We start from the raw sequence: 18,340 nt of genomic DNA, 5'->3' as shown, positions 1-18,340 counted from the left end.
AAAATAAAACAGCATAATTTCGAAATAAAAACAGCATTAACCTCAAAATAAAAACAAGTTATATAAAGAAAAAAAAATATAAAAAAATGTGAAAAATAAATAAAAAATATTGTATACATAGCAATTCCTTGCTGCATAAAGACCTAATGTTTCCGATTTTATACACTTAAATACTTCATGTTTATTTTTGGTAGCAAAAATACCTAATGTTACAATTCTCTACTACCACTTCCGTTATTAACTCATAAATATAGACACGTGGAGGGCCCAAATGTATTACATTTATTTATTTTATTTTAAAATTTAATATTTTTAATATCAGAAACTAAATGATACTTGTTTTAAAAAAAAAACGTGTTCTCATTAACAATTTTAACATGATATTGGCACTTCAATTCGATAAGCATGTTCCATATACTACACTGGTTCACTCAGCTATGGTAATTTAGTATTGCATCTCTCTTATTTTTTTTTTTTAAAAAAAAACAAGTAATATTTAGTTTTTTATATTAAGAATATTAAATTTTAAAATAACATAAATAAATGTAATGCATTTGTGCCCTCCACGTGTCTATATTTATGAGTTAATAACGGAAGTGGTAGTAACAGGTATTTTTGCCACCAAAAATAAAAATTAAGTATTTAAGTATATAAAATCAGAAATATTAAGTATTTATGCCGCAATTTACCCTTCTTTTTAAAGGATCTATTTCAGCCATGACACACATACATCAAACACATTATATAACAAAACATTTTGAAGTAAAATACAATTTGTTGAGGAATTTCGTCAAACACTTCACATGCACAAAATTTTTGTAAAGCTTTATTGTTTTATAATAAGAACAGATTATAAATTAAAAGAACCAGAAACAACTCTATAATTATGTACAAAAAAAAACATAAATATATACAAGATAAGTAGTAAACTCAACCGCTACATAATAAATCTATAAAAACAATTATTAAACTCAAGATAGAAGGGGCTCAACGAAAAGATTGATTTGCATTTCTAAAAATATAATTGACTACAACACATTAGTTTGGCTATGAAGTTATTCAACGAGGAAGAAGATCACAATGAAGAACGGAAATGATCTTTGATGAAAATGGTACAGTGTATAGAGAAGAGAACAAATAAATAAGGAGTGATAGATTTGTAGAGTCTCTGTTTTTTGAAAAAAAATAGTAATATTGACTATAACGTATTCAATCCTCAATAATGATTAATTTGATTTTGTTGTATATCATTCATATCTACACAATCCATTACCCAGAGCAAGATTATGTTGTATATCAATCGAAAGACAACTTTGCTCATTGCAAGTCCAATGAAGGTTGGACCTAAGTTTCAGAAAAAAAAATATCATTATTTAAGGTTCTGGAATAGCTCTGGAAGATGGGCATTGGTTAGCTTAGTCCTCTTGCTGATTTCATGCTTCTTCTTCTTGGTCTTGTTCTTGGGGGTAACACCTTGGACCTGTGCCTGGGCCCTCCTCTTTGCAGTGTTGGTTGCAGGCTTCATACCATTCTTCTGCAGATCCTTCTCAATATCAAGCATGTCGCGAGGTAATTCAATTCCTCGAAACAGCAGTTTAAGGTCATCGTCTACTTTAATGGGAACCCTGGGGTCATTTGGGTACGCAATGTCCTCCTGAGAGTCCAAGTTTGATAGCAGCCAGATCTGACCAGCAGCTTTCAGACTCTGGAAAAGAACAGTTTCTTAATGTTGATTCCTCCAATGTAATGATAAATCTACTTATAATCTGGAAGCTATTTTCATAATAGACTTGCTTGGAAAAATGAATTTGTTTTTAGTCATTCTGCACAAAAATCTCTTTTTGATAATTCTTTGCAAAATAAACTTTGACACACTCGACAATAATAATTAAGACCATTTTGCAAAGTGACTTTAAGAATTGTCTATTCCACTAATCACTCTTCCATAACATTAATATACCAACACAACCACTATCTTGGTTCATAAACCTTATCATAGAATGTATGCTCATAGTTTGGCTAAAAAAGAGAAATATGGCAGTCTTCTCTGGTAAGGTAAAGCCATTAACATCATCAAAGAAAATCGGAATCATTCAAATGAGAAAAAGAAAGAGAAAAAAATGCTAAAATCCCATTTACATTTATCAAATGTCCCTTTGGTCACTGAAACTAATGCTTCTCATTCAATCCGATCCAAACATAAAGCCATGCTGGAAGTTCAGGACAAGAACTTTCAACAACTACACTATCCCATTAGGATGACTGAGGCTGGTTTCTATCACAAATCATCACAACCTCTAACATGAATTGGTTAATCATCAAAATCATCATACCCGACAAAGCAACATAAGAAGAAAAAGGGAAAGTTTATATATGTGTGTGTGTATTCACACAAGTTAAAAAAAAAAAGTTTAAATGATCACACCTAACAGCAATCAATTAGCTAAGCTCAGTAGGGTATTGTTGGTCCAAATCCTCATATTCTAAAAATCAACATAAAATGAAAGAGCATTTGGTTGACAAATAAAGAGGTGGGAATGGAAGGATTTGTTTACACATTACAGGTTTCTTTAATATCACACCAATCTTTTTATTCTCTCTCTCTTGAACAAATCTTTTTATACTCTATAAATTTGTGACGAGTCAGATGGAGAAAAAATGCAGTATGCTCAATACATGATGGCCAATATTTTTACAACAAAAGAAAAGAATCATTGACAAATCAAACAAACCTGCAAGTCCTCCATCACAGTTGGGTATGAATCCTTCAAATCAATAACAGCAATGCCCTCTGGAAATTTCCGTACTAAGTAAAGAAGCTGGCTTTTGTCTTTTAAGTCATGCTTAGACTATACATCAAAGAACCAACACATGTCAAATTATTTTCTTGAAATGAATGAATGACGTATTAATTTTATTAAAATGCAAAATAAAATAACTGACACTCTTCTAACCTTGTAACAAAAGCGTCTTCCATCATGGCTCACTTTAAGATTCTTCCTCAAGCTGTCAAAGACAGTTTTATTTGCATTAATATCCACATAGCATGCTTCATTTATTTGCTCTGGTGTTAGGGCTAGCCTTGTCTGCAAACAAATATAACCACAGCAAGTCATTAACTCATACTTCTAGACTAGTTCTACCTAGATTTTTTTAATCCAGCAATAATTTCAAAAATTATAATACTAATAAGAAGAGGAAACCCAGTGATAATTTATTAGGAAGCTAGAAAATAATTCCAAACTAGGAAGTTCAAAGACAAGTCCTTCGGAGTTTAGACATGAAAACTATATTTACTACATAAAATTTCATTCACTCCAAGTTTAAGCCCCGTATTCATCCCAAAAACATAGGGAGATGTTTACTAATTTGAAATGAATAGAACTTATGAAGGAATGACAAAAGAATAAAAGCTCAAGTTATCACTTTCTATTCTGACTTATTAAGGAAGAAATTCATTAAAACCCATCTTTCTTCACTTATTTTTATTACCCATCACAGTTTATTATGGATTAGTAAACATGACCACAATTCATCAAGACATGAAACAAAGTTTGTGTTTGAACCAACCTCATATAGCAAGTCAATAACACGTTTGATTTGAGCTCCAGCTGGGGCTTTCCGAATGCTGTTAATGTGTTGAAGTCTATCTGTATCGCTAGAAAATTTGACAGCAGGAGCAGGAGGTTTGACACTGGCTGGAAGATCAGCGTGCATGAATCTTTGAGTCTGAGTCTGAGTCTGAGCTGGTTTAGGTTTAGAAGATGCTGCAATACTGGTGAGGGTTGATTGGCACTTCTCTTGCTGCCTCTTGAACCTGTCCAACTTGTCTTGCAACGCCATTTGATCTGTATACACATATTGACCAAACAACAATGCTGAAGAGATGCATATGAATAAACAATTATTGTTCATAACTTCTCTAAACATTATTTGGTGGCTATTCAATTAAGCATTGTCCATTTTGGTTCAAAACTTCTACAGGTTATTAAATGGTAACTCTTCAATGAAGCATTGCCTATTTTTCTTCTCCTATTAAAATACAGGATAAAATTTGGAATAACTACAAAATATCTCTCCAATCAACAACACAACATTGTTCAGGCAACTTATTTGTCACTGTGAGTTGCTAAAATAATTACAATTCGCCTAGAAACACCATAAATTAGATTTTATTTGGAGAGAAGTTTCTCAATGTCACCAAACACTTCATGATCAACATCAAGATATAGAATTATCCCAAACTTAAACACACTACTGAAATAAAATATATGCAGGAACAAATACCATACACAAGGGATTCACATGAAAGAAACAGAAAATAAAAATTATTGAACCAAAATCAGAAAATTATGAAAGTTTCACTGGCCCTGGCCCTTAAGTTTCAAATCCAAAGAATGAGGACAAAATCTCGGAAACATCAAGATTAGAACAAAATATCTTATGATTATAAACATATATTCGTATTGTAACGTTTTAAATGGTAATAATATACTCAATTTCTAAATCTTACAACTAAACATCATAAAACCTAACTACTATTAAAAAGAAGAAAAAAAAAAGAAAAGAGAATTGGATAAAAGCTAAATCATATCCCTGTAGAATGCCCAAGTAGAACTCTATACAAATCAGATATAATAACTTGAGAATACTCAAAAAAACAAACACATTTTCCATCGACTCTTTGTATTTAATCCTCATTAGCAGCCTCAACAAAACCGTAATTACTTACAGTACCTGTTGTGAGTGCAGTAATTGTTTATCCGGCGGCCAATGATTGAAAAGGAATTCCTAATCTACGATCTCCGATCTCCGGTCCCCGATGAGTTGTGAACGAGGTTGATAATTTATCTAGGGTAGAGCTGATGAGTTAGGGAGAGAAAGGGGAGATAGAAAGGCGAGATTGAGTAACGGAGAGAGAGCCAAGGAGTTGTGCTACGACTTTGGAAGGATGTGCGTATCAATAATCAATAAAATAAAATAAAATAAAGAAAAAAAGACTCTTTGGAAGGATGAAGAGAATTATGTCTGAAACACACCTTCGGTTTTGTAACTGGGCCTCGTATGGGCTAACTCAAATAAATGCGAGGGGAACCTATTTTCATGGTTTTTATAACTTAAATTAAATTTCATCCAAATACTAATTTGAATCCTCTGAAGCACCCAAGTTTGAGTTAGAAACTAATGTCTCTACCAAATTAGCAAAACAATTATAATTCTAAAAAAGAGAAGATTACAAATAATAAATAAATAATTAAATACACAACTCAAACAAAAATAAAAAAATTAGTACAAAAGATAATCAAATGTCAAATAATACATATAAAAAAGTCAGATTATAAATAAAATTAAATCAGTTTCCAGTACCAACATTTAAAATAATATTAATATACACTACTATAGTACTCAAACATTACAAAGATTAAAATAAATCAGCAATACATTTTAGTTCCTAGCCTAAAATTATCTACAAAAAATAACCTGATCATAACTAAATAAAATAAAACAAACTCAATAACAAAAAAAAAAAAATTATATTCCAACACAGTTTTTAATCACAAATAAATATGAAGACCTAAACAACAAATAACAAACATTAAGACCTGAACAATAAACATCCAGATCATATTATTTTATTTATTAGAAAATAAAAATAAGGTGAAGAAAGTTTAGATCAAGACCTGAGTTTGTAGTATTGAGTAGGCTCTACGACGATCTACGATTCAATGGCCATCGATTGAGATACTTCAAGCAACACAGAATAGAAAAAAAAATAAGGCTCATTACTGTTTCAGCAAAGAAGAAAAAAAAGAAAAGAACAAGAGGATTAGAGAAGATAAGAGAACTTACATGCGGTGTTATCTCAGGCATGGCTTCCGGCAAGGCAACGACGATGGTAGAGGTGCGGAGGTACTACGGTGGTACTCGTGCGTGCGAACGAAGAACTTCAGCTGCTTGTATTTTTTTTTTTTTTTGTAAGAATGAAGGAAGGGGCAGCTGTTCTCCTATGCTAGGGTTTTGTTTTGGTAAGAATGAATGATGAAGAGAAGGCAGGCGGCTGTTAGGGACTTAGGGTTAGAAATGTGTAATAGCATATATATATATACTTTAAATTGCTTATTGGGCCGGTTCGGGTTGGGTTGAATGGGTTACACTTAAGGCAGCCCGTAACCAACCCAATGACCACGGGTTGAGACTTTTATAACCCATTTAATTTCGGCCCAATAAATAAAGGATTGTTTCGGCCCAAAAACGGGTTGGGTTGGCCGGTTTGGTCGGCCCAACGGGTTAAATGCTCACCCCTATGTGGGATCATTACATTGTTCTATTTCATAAATGTATAAAAAAGAGACTAAACTTGAGAAACAACAAATATTAATCTAAAAATTAAATCTTTAGTTAAAACTTTGGCTTGACTATATATGGCAGGTCACATAACAAACTATTTTTGAATCATCAATAATTTTCTCTAACACTACAATCAAAATTCTGGTAAGAACCCAAAATTGAAAAAAGAAACTTCTCACACTCAAAATCAAATTCTTACAAAGTCCATTGTTCAAAACGTGTTTCATCAAAAATTTACTCAACATAGATATGTAAAGAAAAATGCAATCTTTTTTCAGATTAAGTAACTAAATAAGCATTTTTATTTTTCTCCAACTTCATTAATGGGATTTCTCGAGAAAATCATCTGGGTAAAGCAAAAACTACTCAAGAAGAAAAAGAAAAAGACTACATTGATCGACTCCGAGATATTATAAAAGATAGATTACCTCACCACCTTTGACTTAGCTTTATCCCGCATAGAAGGCTGCCTACGAGTGTGAGAGATGATATGAGAGAGGAGGTTAAGAGACCATTTTTTTTTTCAATTTGAAAAGAACGATTGAGAGAGTAAGAGAAGGAGAAGAGCGCCTCTGAGTTTTTGAAATGGGTAGAGAGAATTTAGGGTTAGGGTAAGAAGAAAATGTAAAGTTTCCTTTTATATGTAGGGTGATAAGTGTATATAAAAAAGTAAAATATCTTTTTATTTATGATTGGGCTTCGGTCTGGGTTGGGTTCATCGGACCAAATAAATTTAAACCCCATTCCGACCCAATAAATGACGGGTTGGCATATTATTCACCGATTGGACTTCGGCCTCATATGGGTTGGGTTTTTCGGCCCATTTTCGGGTTGGGTTGGCCGGGTTGGTCGGCCCACCGGGTTAAATGCACAGCCCTAGTTATAAGTTTGTAAAAATATGTCTTTCTTTTTCAAAAGAGTTAAGTTATTTTATAGGAAAATTTAAAAAGAAATTATAAAATATGAGAAAAATAGTATAAAGTAATTAGTTACCCATCTAGTTACCTTAAGGTTACTTTATTTGGTTTTCTTATATTTTTCAACTTTTTCTTAAATTTTTCTCATAAAATAATTATTTTGAAAAAAAGCTATATTTTTACAGAAATGGTATAAAAACCCATCAAATTTGTAACTTTTAGGACTTCTTTTCTTAAATAAAAGTATAATATACTATAAAACACGAAATTAAGATTGTCATACCATTTCAATTTTGTATTTATTTATAAAGAAAAAATCATAATATTTAATGATTTTATAAATGTACAACACGAGTAGCGTAAAAGCTAGGTATAATGTGTTATAAATCAGTAAAAAAAGACCCACTAATATTTGGAAGTTAGATTTTAGTGGTGAAAGAAAAAATGTTAAAAAAATGTAAGAAAAAATATGAAAAAAAAATCAACAAAAAGTTTCATATGTACTCAAAAAAAAAAACAAAAAATTTCATACAAATAGGAAAAAATGATTTTATTTTTTATTCTCCACATTTAATTTTTTACCTACATTTTCTTTTCCCACCAAAATACAACTTCCAAACTTTGGTAATATTATTTCTCTTTTATTGTCAATATACAGTGAATGAGTCATGATCACACGTATATGTCAGATTGTTCTGCAGAACTACATGGTTATTAGGGTACCATGGAAAAGAAAAAGTAAATGCGTGCACATATGAAACGAACACAACTTGATCAAAACTTCGTGTGAACAACAGAATTATACGTACGAGTAACACCACGATTTTACTACTTTAAATAGTTTCAAGGAAAATTACAATACTAGTGACATTCTTAGCATAAAAAAGAAAATAAAATGGACCATCTAGCCGAAAGGTACAAAAATATTTCCATAATGTTCTCTGCATTCTAATTCATCTTGTCTATTAGCTCATTGATGTGATCCTCACGATTGCCAGATTCTCCTCCGTCCTTGTAGACTTTCTTTATCCCTTTTAAACCCCCTTGTGGCTTGTTGAGCATAAAGGGGTATAGAAAATGAGCAACCTCCTTAAAATGAGGACCAACATTAGCAATTTCATGCACAAGATCTTCTATGCAAAGAATTCCATGTTGCCCAAGTGCCTGCCAAATAAGAAGATATGGTGAAAGTTAGAAATTGTGTTTTAATGTAGATGATCCAACATATATTTATAAATATTAAGCAATTGAATACCTGCTCAATAACATTGTTATCCGTAAGAGGTACCCTCTGCTTGGCTACGTTTCCAAAGCCTTTCTTGTGAATCAGTTCCTTCACATTCTTGAGGTTAGGATACCTTCAAAGGTGCAAAAAGTATCATTGAAACAGTAAACAGAGATTGCAGCATAGTTTAACATCAAAAATAATACAACCAAATAGCAATGAAGAAGTCTAGTCACATACCCATAAGTAACATAGGGTTCCACCATTTATAATTTTTCAATTACTGAAGCATTCACTTTCACAAAGACAACACTGAACACTTTCCTCAACCTCAGGTTGTAAAGGGTCTTCCTAACTGCTGGATGCATGTCATTTGTTCTAGACAAAGACAAATGATATAAACAGAAGACAACAGTCAATAGAAAGCCAGACAAGAAATTCATACAAATATGTTGAAAACCTACCCTTGTATGCGGATGATGAAAAGGAGCTTCGACTTTGGAGTCGCCAACTCTGGCCTCTTTTTCTTTAACCTGTGTCTCATCCTGACAAGGTCCACCTCCTAAATAGAAATAGCATGTAAGAATATTACTCAATAAGCCAATCAAGCAAGAAAAGTCATTTCATGATCTAGGTCATCAACAATTCTAATGTATTGTAGCTGTTATAGGTCATTCTATTTCCATGATCCATTTTTGGGGAAAAAACCCACCTACAGCTTGGTACACAGCAAAAGACACACCTAAAATATAATTTGCATCCCTCTGGTTATCACTCGTGCAGTAGAAATAGATGGTTCAAAACTGATTAAAAAGAAAAATGATGCTTAAAGTACATAAGTGTAGCTGTTTTTGGATATAAAGAGCTAACTGAATCAGACAGCAACTAACAAAACCTGGATGTGTATTATACCTTAATAAAGTTTGATAATTTAAAGACACCAGAGCAAGTTTAACAATGATTCTCATCCCAAATAAAACACAAGTGTTTCGAAATACATAGAAAAAACCAAATTCATAACTTTTAAGCATTTTCCATCTAAATCTCGAACAAACAATATGTTTTTCGGAATACATATCAATCTAAACAACTACGCTTGCAATTAGAACATCTTTATACAAGTACAAATATATATATATTAATGTTGCCTACCCTATAGCGAAATTCTTTGACAAATTCCTCGGGCTTTTTGATATACTCCTTCTTATCTTTCTTACTAGCGTGTTTCCTGAGCTCCAATTGGGCTTTCCTCCTAAGGGCTACTTCTTCATTGGTTTTCCTCTTCTTCAATATTGTTTCTGGTATGTAGGATAAAGCCTTTGCCTCCTCTTCCGCCATTTTTCTCCCTATACAACAAATATTAACATAATGAAATCGACAACATTACCAAGATAACATCAAGGCATATAATATATTCGTGAAAGGCAGTAGCCATAGTCGCAAACAATGAGAGAATAGCGTCGGTAGAACTATACTGCGAATAAAGAGAAAGTAGCAGAGATTGACTGCGGAGCTCGGTAGGAGAGTTAGCACAAGAAGAGAGAGAGAAAGAGAGAAGGGAGAGAGTCGAGGGTGAGGGTGAGGGCTTTTAGGGTTTAGATTTTTTTGGTTTGGTATAGGGCTGAGCATGGGTTGGGTTGGCCAGGTTGAAGGTATTTCAATGACCCAACCCAATAATATCGGCCTTGAAATTTATAACCCATTCACATACTGAAATTTATCTAACCCAACCCATTTTTTCTTTTATGGGTTGGGTTGGGTTGGTTTGGGTTGTTGGAAATTATTTTACCAGGATCTTAGATCTACTCACAAGTATGTTTATTAACATCCTAAATATGAACTTTCTAAAACGATAAATTAAACACATATAAAGTTAAAGAAACCTTACATTGAGTGCAGCGGAATTAAATGACTCCTTCCGTTCAGATATCTAGCCCTTGATTCCTTTCTGTAGCAGAGCATTATCAATATCTGAACTTGGATCTCTTTCTCTGAATCCTTGATGTTGAATCTCCTTTGCTGATGATCTTTCTTCACGATCTTCCTCACTATGATTGAGGTATCACTTGATGTGTGTGGGCACTACTCATACACTAAGAAATTTCGAAATTTCAGAGGGAAGAGAAAGAAGAAGTGGCAGCTAAAGATAGGGAGAGAGAAAGGCTCAGGTTTTTCTCTGAAGGAAAAATAGAAAATTTAAGTGTAATTTTCCTGAAGCCTTCACTATCTATTTATAGCATTCCACTAGGGTTAGGTTTGAATTATTTGGCATTAAAATAATGAAAAAATCAGTTTAAATTTCCTACAAAAGTGGCTGGCCTTATACAAGTGGATTTGGGCCTCACTTTTTGCAATTTTGCAGATTTATCTTTTCTGCATCTCATTTTCTCAAAAACGCCAATTTTCTAATTCAACAATTTAAATGCCAATTCTAACTATTTAATAACTGTAAATAATTATTAAATAATATTGTCATTTATCATATTTATTAATTGAACCATACAAAGTATCATAATTAACAAATATGCCCCTATAAACTCTTTCTTTACAATTTCGCCCTTACTTAGTGAAAAATTCACAAATAGACATAGTCTAATTTGAGAATTATAATTGATTAATCAAAACCAATTACATGAGTCTTACAAGCAATATTATCTCAACTAGTGGGGGGACCAAGGGTCTATATAACCGAGCTTCCAATAAGTAGATCAAGAATTTAGGACTAAAATTCACTGACTTATTAATTCTTCGTTGAATCCACGCATAGAACTTAGAATTGCACTCTCAGTATATAGAATGCTCTATATGTTCCACCATATAGACACATCATTAGTTATCCATTGTTATAATCCTAATGTGATCAATGATCCTCTATATGAATGATCTACACAGTAAAGGGATTAAATTACCGTAACACCCTACTATGTATTTTATCCTTAAAACACTTGACCCCGTATAAATGATATTTCAGCTTATGTGAAATGAGATCTCCACCATTTATTTTCGTTTGGTCAAGCTCGAAGGAAATCATCCTTTGCTTACTATTCGCCAGATAGAAGCTATAGATTCCATGTTTATGCTAGCGCTCCCACTCAATTGCACTACCGTGTTCCCAAAAAGTACGTATCACCCTGACTTAAAAGTAGGCTTAACTAACTAATCAAAGAACACGAATAGCCTTTCAAGATTGAGCCTAATCATAACAGGATTAAGATCATTTGATCTAGGATCAACTTGGCGATATTGACTTGAATAGATTTTACGGTAAGTTTAATAAATCTAAGTCAAAGTTCAATATCGGTCCCTTCCGATGCATACTCCATGCATCCAACCTGAGCTTTACTTTAACCAATGTTCTGGAAAGAACATAGTATTTCTCCAAATACAAGTAAACTCTTGTTGTAGATTATCATATCAGTAAAACCCTGTGTCTGATAAATCTAGGAAACTTTATTCACATAGTCATGTTTACTTTCCAATGTGTTGACGGCACAATAAACAGGATCAAGTATGTGAAAAGGGTTTCAGATGAATCTATACATTATGTACATATAATCATGAAATAAATCATGTGAACCATGCAACATTAAATGTTATTTCTGATCTATATTAATAAGTAAATCTGATTATATTGAAATGAGTTTTATTTAGGGCATAAAACCCAACAAACTCCCACTTGCACTAATATAAAACAAAAAGTGCGTTTCAAATAATCTCAACACCTTGATATACAAATCAAGTGTAGTAGTAGTAAACTCCTCGTAATAGGATCTGAAAGGTTGAATTAACCACAACCTTTTCTCCACTATTACTCTTCCTTAATCACAAAATCATTGATAATGTGAAATTCCTCTCTATATGTCTACTCTCTTGGGATACTGGATTCTATATCTTTGGCAACTACTTTTGGTTAATCAGGAAATGAACACTAGTAGTTTAAGGCAATTTGGAATGATGCCAAAAATGTATAGAACTTTCCTTAGACTGAATAAGTACCTTTCCTGCAACCTTAACATTCAGTCCCTCTCTGGTAGACCTAGAGACTTCATATAGGTTTTTACACTTCTCCAAAATCACTATTACACCCCAGAGTAACCACCATCTTATCAGAAATATTTTCTAGCACTAAGGCAAATTTCGAAATCTGATATGGTGTAGTCTAAGAGTTTTAAACACACTCTTATAGACTAACATATAGTTCCTCTTCTTTATCTTAAGATTTACTTGATTGTCTTCCAATGTTCTTCTCCTGGATTAATCTGATACCTACTCATTACTCCCACTCAACAGCAGGTGTCTGGTCTAAGGCATACAAAAGCATATCTAAGACCTCTCACTGTTGATGTAAGAAATTCTTTCATGGCTTTATCTTTTCTGGAATAGTTAAGACTTTTCCTTAGATAAATAAAATCTATACCTAAGAAGTTGTGAAGCTTCTATAGATTGCCATTAGAAAGAAAAAGCTTCAGCATCTTACTAAAGTAAGTTGCTTGCATTAGAGTAAGTAATTTCCAGGTATACCACAAGCCATAGGTTTAGATAAACTCAAACCTAGGAACAGGAAGTTTTGTTAAGTCCATTGAATAGACTTATAAACGAAAATTTCCTTTTATGTCCTTGTAATAGAAAACTTTAGGTTACTCCATGTGAATGGATTAAACCATAGTTCTATTGGCTTTCTTCTTAGTTTCTTATCTTGACAATCCATTACTTGTTTAAACTCACAATGGATTTTAATCACTAGTGTCTCCCAAGTCATAAGAAGGTGAGTTCCTAGAAACTCTCCCACTACGACAAGGTACCGTGAATTATGTCGAAGAAAACTAAATGGTATTGATCTCTTCAGTTGTGACAAGACAACAGAGGCAGTGAGATCATCATATGTTATATAAGATGATAGAACACTTTTGGAATCAAGAATTAAATATCTCCTTTATTTGCTACTTGTTTTTCAGACTTAGTCATTTTCTTAGAAAAGTAGTATTTGTTTGAACAAACACTTTCTTATCTATTGACAATGGGATGGTCCACCCCTAATCACTTAGAATAGCTAACAAACCATGGTTAACAGTTCTAGCTTTTCTTAAGATTTTGATTAGGTCATCCATGAATCTAGTAATGATTTACATTAAGTACCCAACCATTACATCATTCTGAAATTGTATTACCATAGAAGGATTTAGGCAACGACTAGTAACTAATCATCAATATGCAACTCGAAATTTCTGGGGAGGTAAGTTTGGATATAATTCAAAAATCAATTTAATGATCTTTGAACTGCATATCTACTAACTATTTCTCCACCCCTATCAGTTCGCAAGATCTTTAACCACTTACCTTAATGGTTTTAACCATTGCTAGAAATTAATGAAATTTTTAAACATTTCAAATTTCTTTGCATAAGGTATAATCTAGAGTTATCGTCTTAAGAATACAACGAAAAACTCATATCCACCCCTGAATGTACATCCATCTACGAATGAGATGAACTACTTTCAGTGGATATAGGCATATTAACTCTTTGCAGAGATTGATCTTGTCAAATCCACTATGAACAAGATACAAATGCCATAGATTAAAAAAAATGTGGTAGTGTCTTTTGATGACTTAGGTTTATAAAAGAATTCTTAGAATAGTGCAAGTGGATCCTGGTCATAGAATACCTAACTCATATTCCATACAGTTTTAATCCATTAATAGAAGATGGATATTAAACACTTGAGAAAGTGTAACTGTATTGTATATGGAATTAGAAATATAAGAAAATTTGGTTTGGATTCTAAAATTAAAGTCAAAGACTTAAATTCAACCAAATGTAATGAGTAATTCTTTCTTGGACCACCACTACTATTTAAACTCTAAGTCAGATTTGCCCATTCAAGTAGGAGATTTCTAAGATTGAGGATTTATATCAATTGGGACTAGAATTTCGGGATTATAATTATATGCATCATTTAATTTCTTAAGAGAAAATATAGAATGACATGAAATGATTTATAGACCATTCATCCAATGATATATTATTGAGCTAATTCGAAATGAATAAGCTAAGAGGAATTAGGATAATTTCGTTTAAAATAAGAATCCAATGATGCTTCTATTAGCGAAAGACAAAGTAATCTTATTTATGTAATCTTCTTGTTTCATATTGTTAAAATACTAGTCTAAGGTGTCATCAATTGATGAACAGTTAGATGTCACATATACAATACTTATCTTTCGAGATCTTACACTGTTATGTATGTCTAATGGTGAAAATCCATTAGGGATTTATCTCATTAGAAAAACAAACATGTTAGACCAACAATGAAGATTCGAAATTAAACTACAACTTAATAACAGAAAATAACATGGTTCAATATAAATTCATGCACAATTCAGAAATTATAAACATATAGCAAGTAGGAATGACTAGTGAAAATACTAAAACATACAATCCTAAATAATTTCCAAGGTTTTCAACAGACTGATACAGTGTCCCGGTAGGCGAGAGTCAAAGCATCATTTATTGAATAGAGTTGTCAGCTCATCTAAAATAGAAACCATTCTAGCAACCTTTTATTCGATCAAAATAAGAATCCAACGTTGTCCCGGTAGGCGAGAGTCAAGGTTATTCTCATTTTATGAGCTTCCACCATTGTTTCATGTTTCATAAGTTTATCTCTAAGTAGTCACCGTAGGGGAGAGTCTAATAGAGACGAAAACTTACAAAACACTTATCAAATGAAATCTTACGGTGTTAAATGCGTTCAACGAATAACCATCCATAGGGGGACGAAGTCTAGCGTCTCGAGGTTATATTGAAAGCATTTAACTTTTGTAAGACCAACAATGGAGATCGAATATCATAATAATAATCAAGCTCATTATTTAAAGTGAGTTGTATTTTCTTTGATTCTCTTTATTTAATTTATTTATTTTAAATATATATTTATTTAAAATTTCCAATTTAGAATGAAAAATTCTAAATATAAATTTTAATTTAATATTTATAAATTTTACTTAGATGGATATAAAAATAACATGAATTATTTCCATCTTAGTAATAATTTCCAATAAATATTTAGAAAAATATTCAATTTAAGTTGTTACAAAATTAATTTAAATTAATTTACAACTCAAATTTTATTTTCTATAAATATATATTGCATTTCGAAAAATTAAAGTATTTAAGAGTACAATTTTCGAAAATGCATGTTAAAATAAAAAATTAATCCTGGAAAAATTATTCTAATTTAATGTTGGCCCAAAATTAATTAATAAAATTAATTTACAACAAAAAATATAATTTTCCTATTTAATTAAATATATAAGAAAAATTTCAAATATTTAAGTATGATGATGAAAATCAACTTAAATATTAATTTTCTATTTAATTAAATACACTAGAAAAATACTTCAAGCAAAAATATCATCTATCTAGATCTTCCTTTGACTAATTAATTCAATTTCTAATAATATACTTTAATTCAATTTATTTTAAATTAATCAATAAATGAAAAAAATCATTGATTTAAGTTGATCCAAGAATTAATTAAAATAAATAATTAATTTACAACTTAATCTATTTTTCAAAATAAAATTCGAAATTCTAGCATTTAAGTAATGCAATTTCGAAAATTGATTAATAAAATAAAAAAATATATTTTGAAAATTATTTAAATTTAGTTGAAAAAATAAATTTCAACTAAAATAATTTTCTATTTAATTAAATGTCATGAAAAAAAAATATTTAAGTATGATGATAAAAATCAACTTAGATATTTAATTTTCAAATTAATTAAATGTATTAAATTCAAGAAATAAATAATTAAGTGTAGAGAAGGCTTAATTATTAATTTCTAGTTTAATACTAGGAAAAATATACTTAAAATAAATTGTACCAAAATTAATTAAATAATTAATTTCACAATTTATAATATTTTCCTATTTAATATTAGAAATAATAAGTAGTCTAGAAATAACTATCTAGAAAATATCTTATTTGACTAAGTATCTTTTCCACAAAATTTGAAAAAATATCTAATTTAAGTTGTATTAGAAAAAATCTAGAACTTAAATATTTTTCAAATTTAAATGTAATTAAATATCAAAAATAAAGTTGTAACCACTTAATTTGAAAATATTCCATTTTAAGTTAATATTCGAAAAGATATTAACTTAAAAAATATATAAAGAATCTTAATAACCGATGCCTAAAATTCCTCAACTTAATTTTAAAATTTGAAATTCAAAAGATATTCAGATTTAAGTTGGTTAGTTGTAGATAACTAAATATCAACTTAAATAAGAATATTTAATGAAAAATTTAAATTAAGTTCCAGAAAGAATCTAGATGGTTATAATTCTATATTTAATTAAATACAAGAAAATACATATAGTTTAGCTTAGAATAAAAAATTCTTGAAACTATAATTTTCTTAAATTAATTTCAAAATAAATGAAATTAATTATGTTGCTAATCAATTTTATTAGGTTAAACTAGTGTAATTAACCTAGTACAGTCATTCAAATCAGGCAAATGGGCCTTCACAATTGGGGTGGTTTGTGTGAGGGGGTGCTGGGTTCAGTATGTCGTACCCACTTCTATGGCTCCCAACTCTCACACAAGGCCCAAAAGAGAGGAATTTAACCTTAATAAGAACAACTGTTATTAATTGAATAGGCCCAAAAAACTAAATGGGCCTAAATAAATTCTATCAAAAACTATGATAATTTATTTTAGCAACATCAACCTATATGTATCTATAATCAAATTAAACACATAGGCTCACACAGGCACACTTTGGATGGGTCCTATCATGTTGCTAGGTCATGCACAGATGAAAGAAGATTGTAAATATACCTGTTACAAATTATTATCTTGACCAAGGGAGCCATCAGATCATTAGATCTGGCAAAAGGTAACCATGGCTATTTGCAATCAAGTAATAATAGGTTTTAAAAACTTACACATAAGCTAAAACACATACTCCTGCAACAAGGTTAGCTGGATAGTTGGATGTAGGATTTATTTAATTTTAAATTAAATAATTAATTTCGAAATAATTAATTAAATAAATAAAATATTTATTTTCCAAAAATTTAAAAAAAAAATTCGAAAATTTAAAAAATTTAAATTTAAAATTAAACCTACAATTTTTGAAAAATTAGGTTTCAACCAACCTAAATTTCATTTCAAAAAAAATTGCTAACTACTTTTAAATTTTAAATGTTATTTTATAAATAAAAATTAAATAAAAATTAGAAAAGATAAATGAAATATCTTTTCAGATTTTAAATTTAATTTAAATAAATAAAATAACAAAATTTAAAAGTTAGCAAAATATCTTACATCTATTTAAAATTACATGATTATAAATATCTTATTTTAAATTTAAATAAGGTCAAAATATCTACTCACAAGTATGTTTATTAACATCCTAAATATGAACTTTCTAAAACGATAAATTAAACACATATAAAGTTAAAGAAACCTTACATTGGGTGCAGCGGAATTAAATGACTCCTTCCGTTCAGATATCTAGCCCTTGATTACTTTCTGTAGCAGAGCATTATCAATATTTGAACTTGGATCTCTTTCTCTGAATCCTTGATGCTGAATCTCCTTTGCTGATGATCTTTCTTCACGATCTTCCTCACTATGATTGAGGTATCACTTGATGTGTGTGGGCACTACTCATACACTAAGAAATTTCGAAATTTCAGAGGGAAGAGAAAGAAGAAGTGGCAGCTAAAGATAGGGAGAGAGAAAGGCTCGGGTTTTTCTCTGAAGGAAAAATAGAAAATTTAAGTGTAATTTTCCTGAAGCCTTCACTATCTATTTATAGCATTCCACTAGGGTTAGGTT

The 18,340-nt window shown here is 30.8% G+C and overlaps 1 protein-coding gene and 1 pseudogene across 1 annotated transcript; both read right to left on the bottom strand.

Annotated features, from left to right (window-relative positions):
- Positions 1-987: 987 nt before the first annotated feature.
- On the bottom strand, positions 988-5,136 carry LOC115710578 (uncharacterized). The gene is made up of 5 exons (XM_061103935.1): positions 4,738-5,136; positions 3,571-3,848; positions 2,955-3,086; positions 2,733-2,849; positions 988-1,705 (listed from the first exon to the last, which is right to left on the bottom strand). Exons 2-5 carry the CDS (start codon positions 3,841-3,843, stop codon positions 1,370-1,372), a joined length of 858 nt encoding a protein of 285 aa, XP_060959918.1. The 5' UTR covers positions 3,844-3,848; positions 4,738-5,136; the 3' UTR covers positions 988-1,369.
- Positions 5,137-8,071: 2,935 nt separating this feature from the next.
- Positions 8,072-9,859, bottom strand: LOC115711541 (large ribosomal subunit protein uL30z-like; annotated as a pseudogene).
- Between the last annotated feature and the right edge of the window lie 8,481 nt (positions 9,860-18,340).

The sequence above is a fragment of the Cannabis sativa genome, chromosome 9 (genome assembly GCF_029168945.1).
Source record: "Cannabis sativa cultivar Pink pepper isolate KNU-18-1 chromosome 9, ASM2916894v1, whole genome shotgun sequence".
NCBI lineage: Eukaryota > Viridiplantae > Streptophyta > Magnoliopsida > Rosales > Cannabaceae > Cannabis > Cannabis sativa.
The sequence above is the reverse complement of the archived record's forward strand: the minus strand, read 5'-3'. Positions and strand labels throughout refer to the sequence as shown.

Coding starts and splice junctions, on each gene's coding strand:
- LOC115710578 (XM_061103935.1), bottom strand. CDS start 3,843: ATGGCGTTGCAAGACAAGTTGGACAGGTTCAAGAGGCAGCAAGAGAAG. Junction 2,850..2,954: donor GAAGACGCTTTTGTTACAAG/GTTAGAAGAGTG, acceptor TTTGATGTATAG/TCTAAGCATGACTTAAAAGA. Junction 1,706..2,732: donor CTGTGATGGAGGACTTGCAG/GTTTGTTTGATT, acceptor GTTCTTTTCCAG/AGTCTGAAAGCTGCTGGTCA.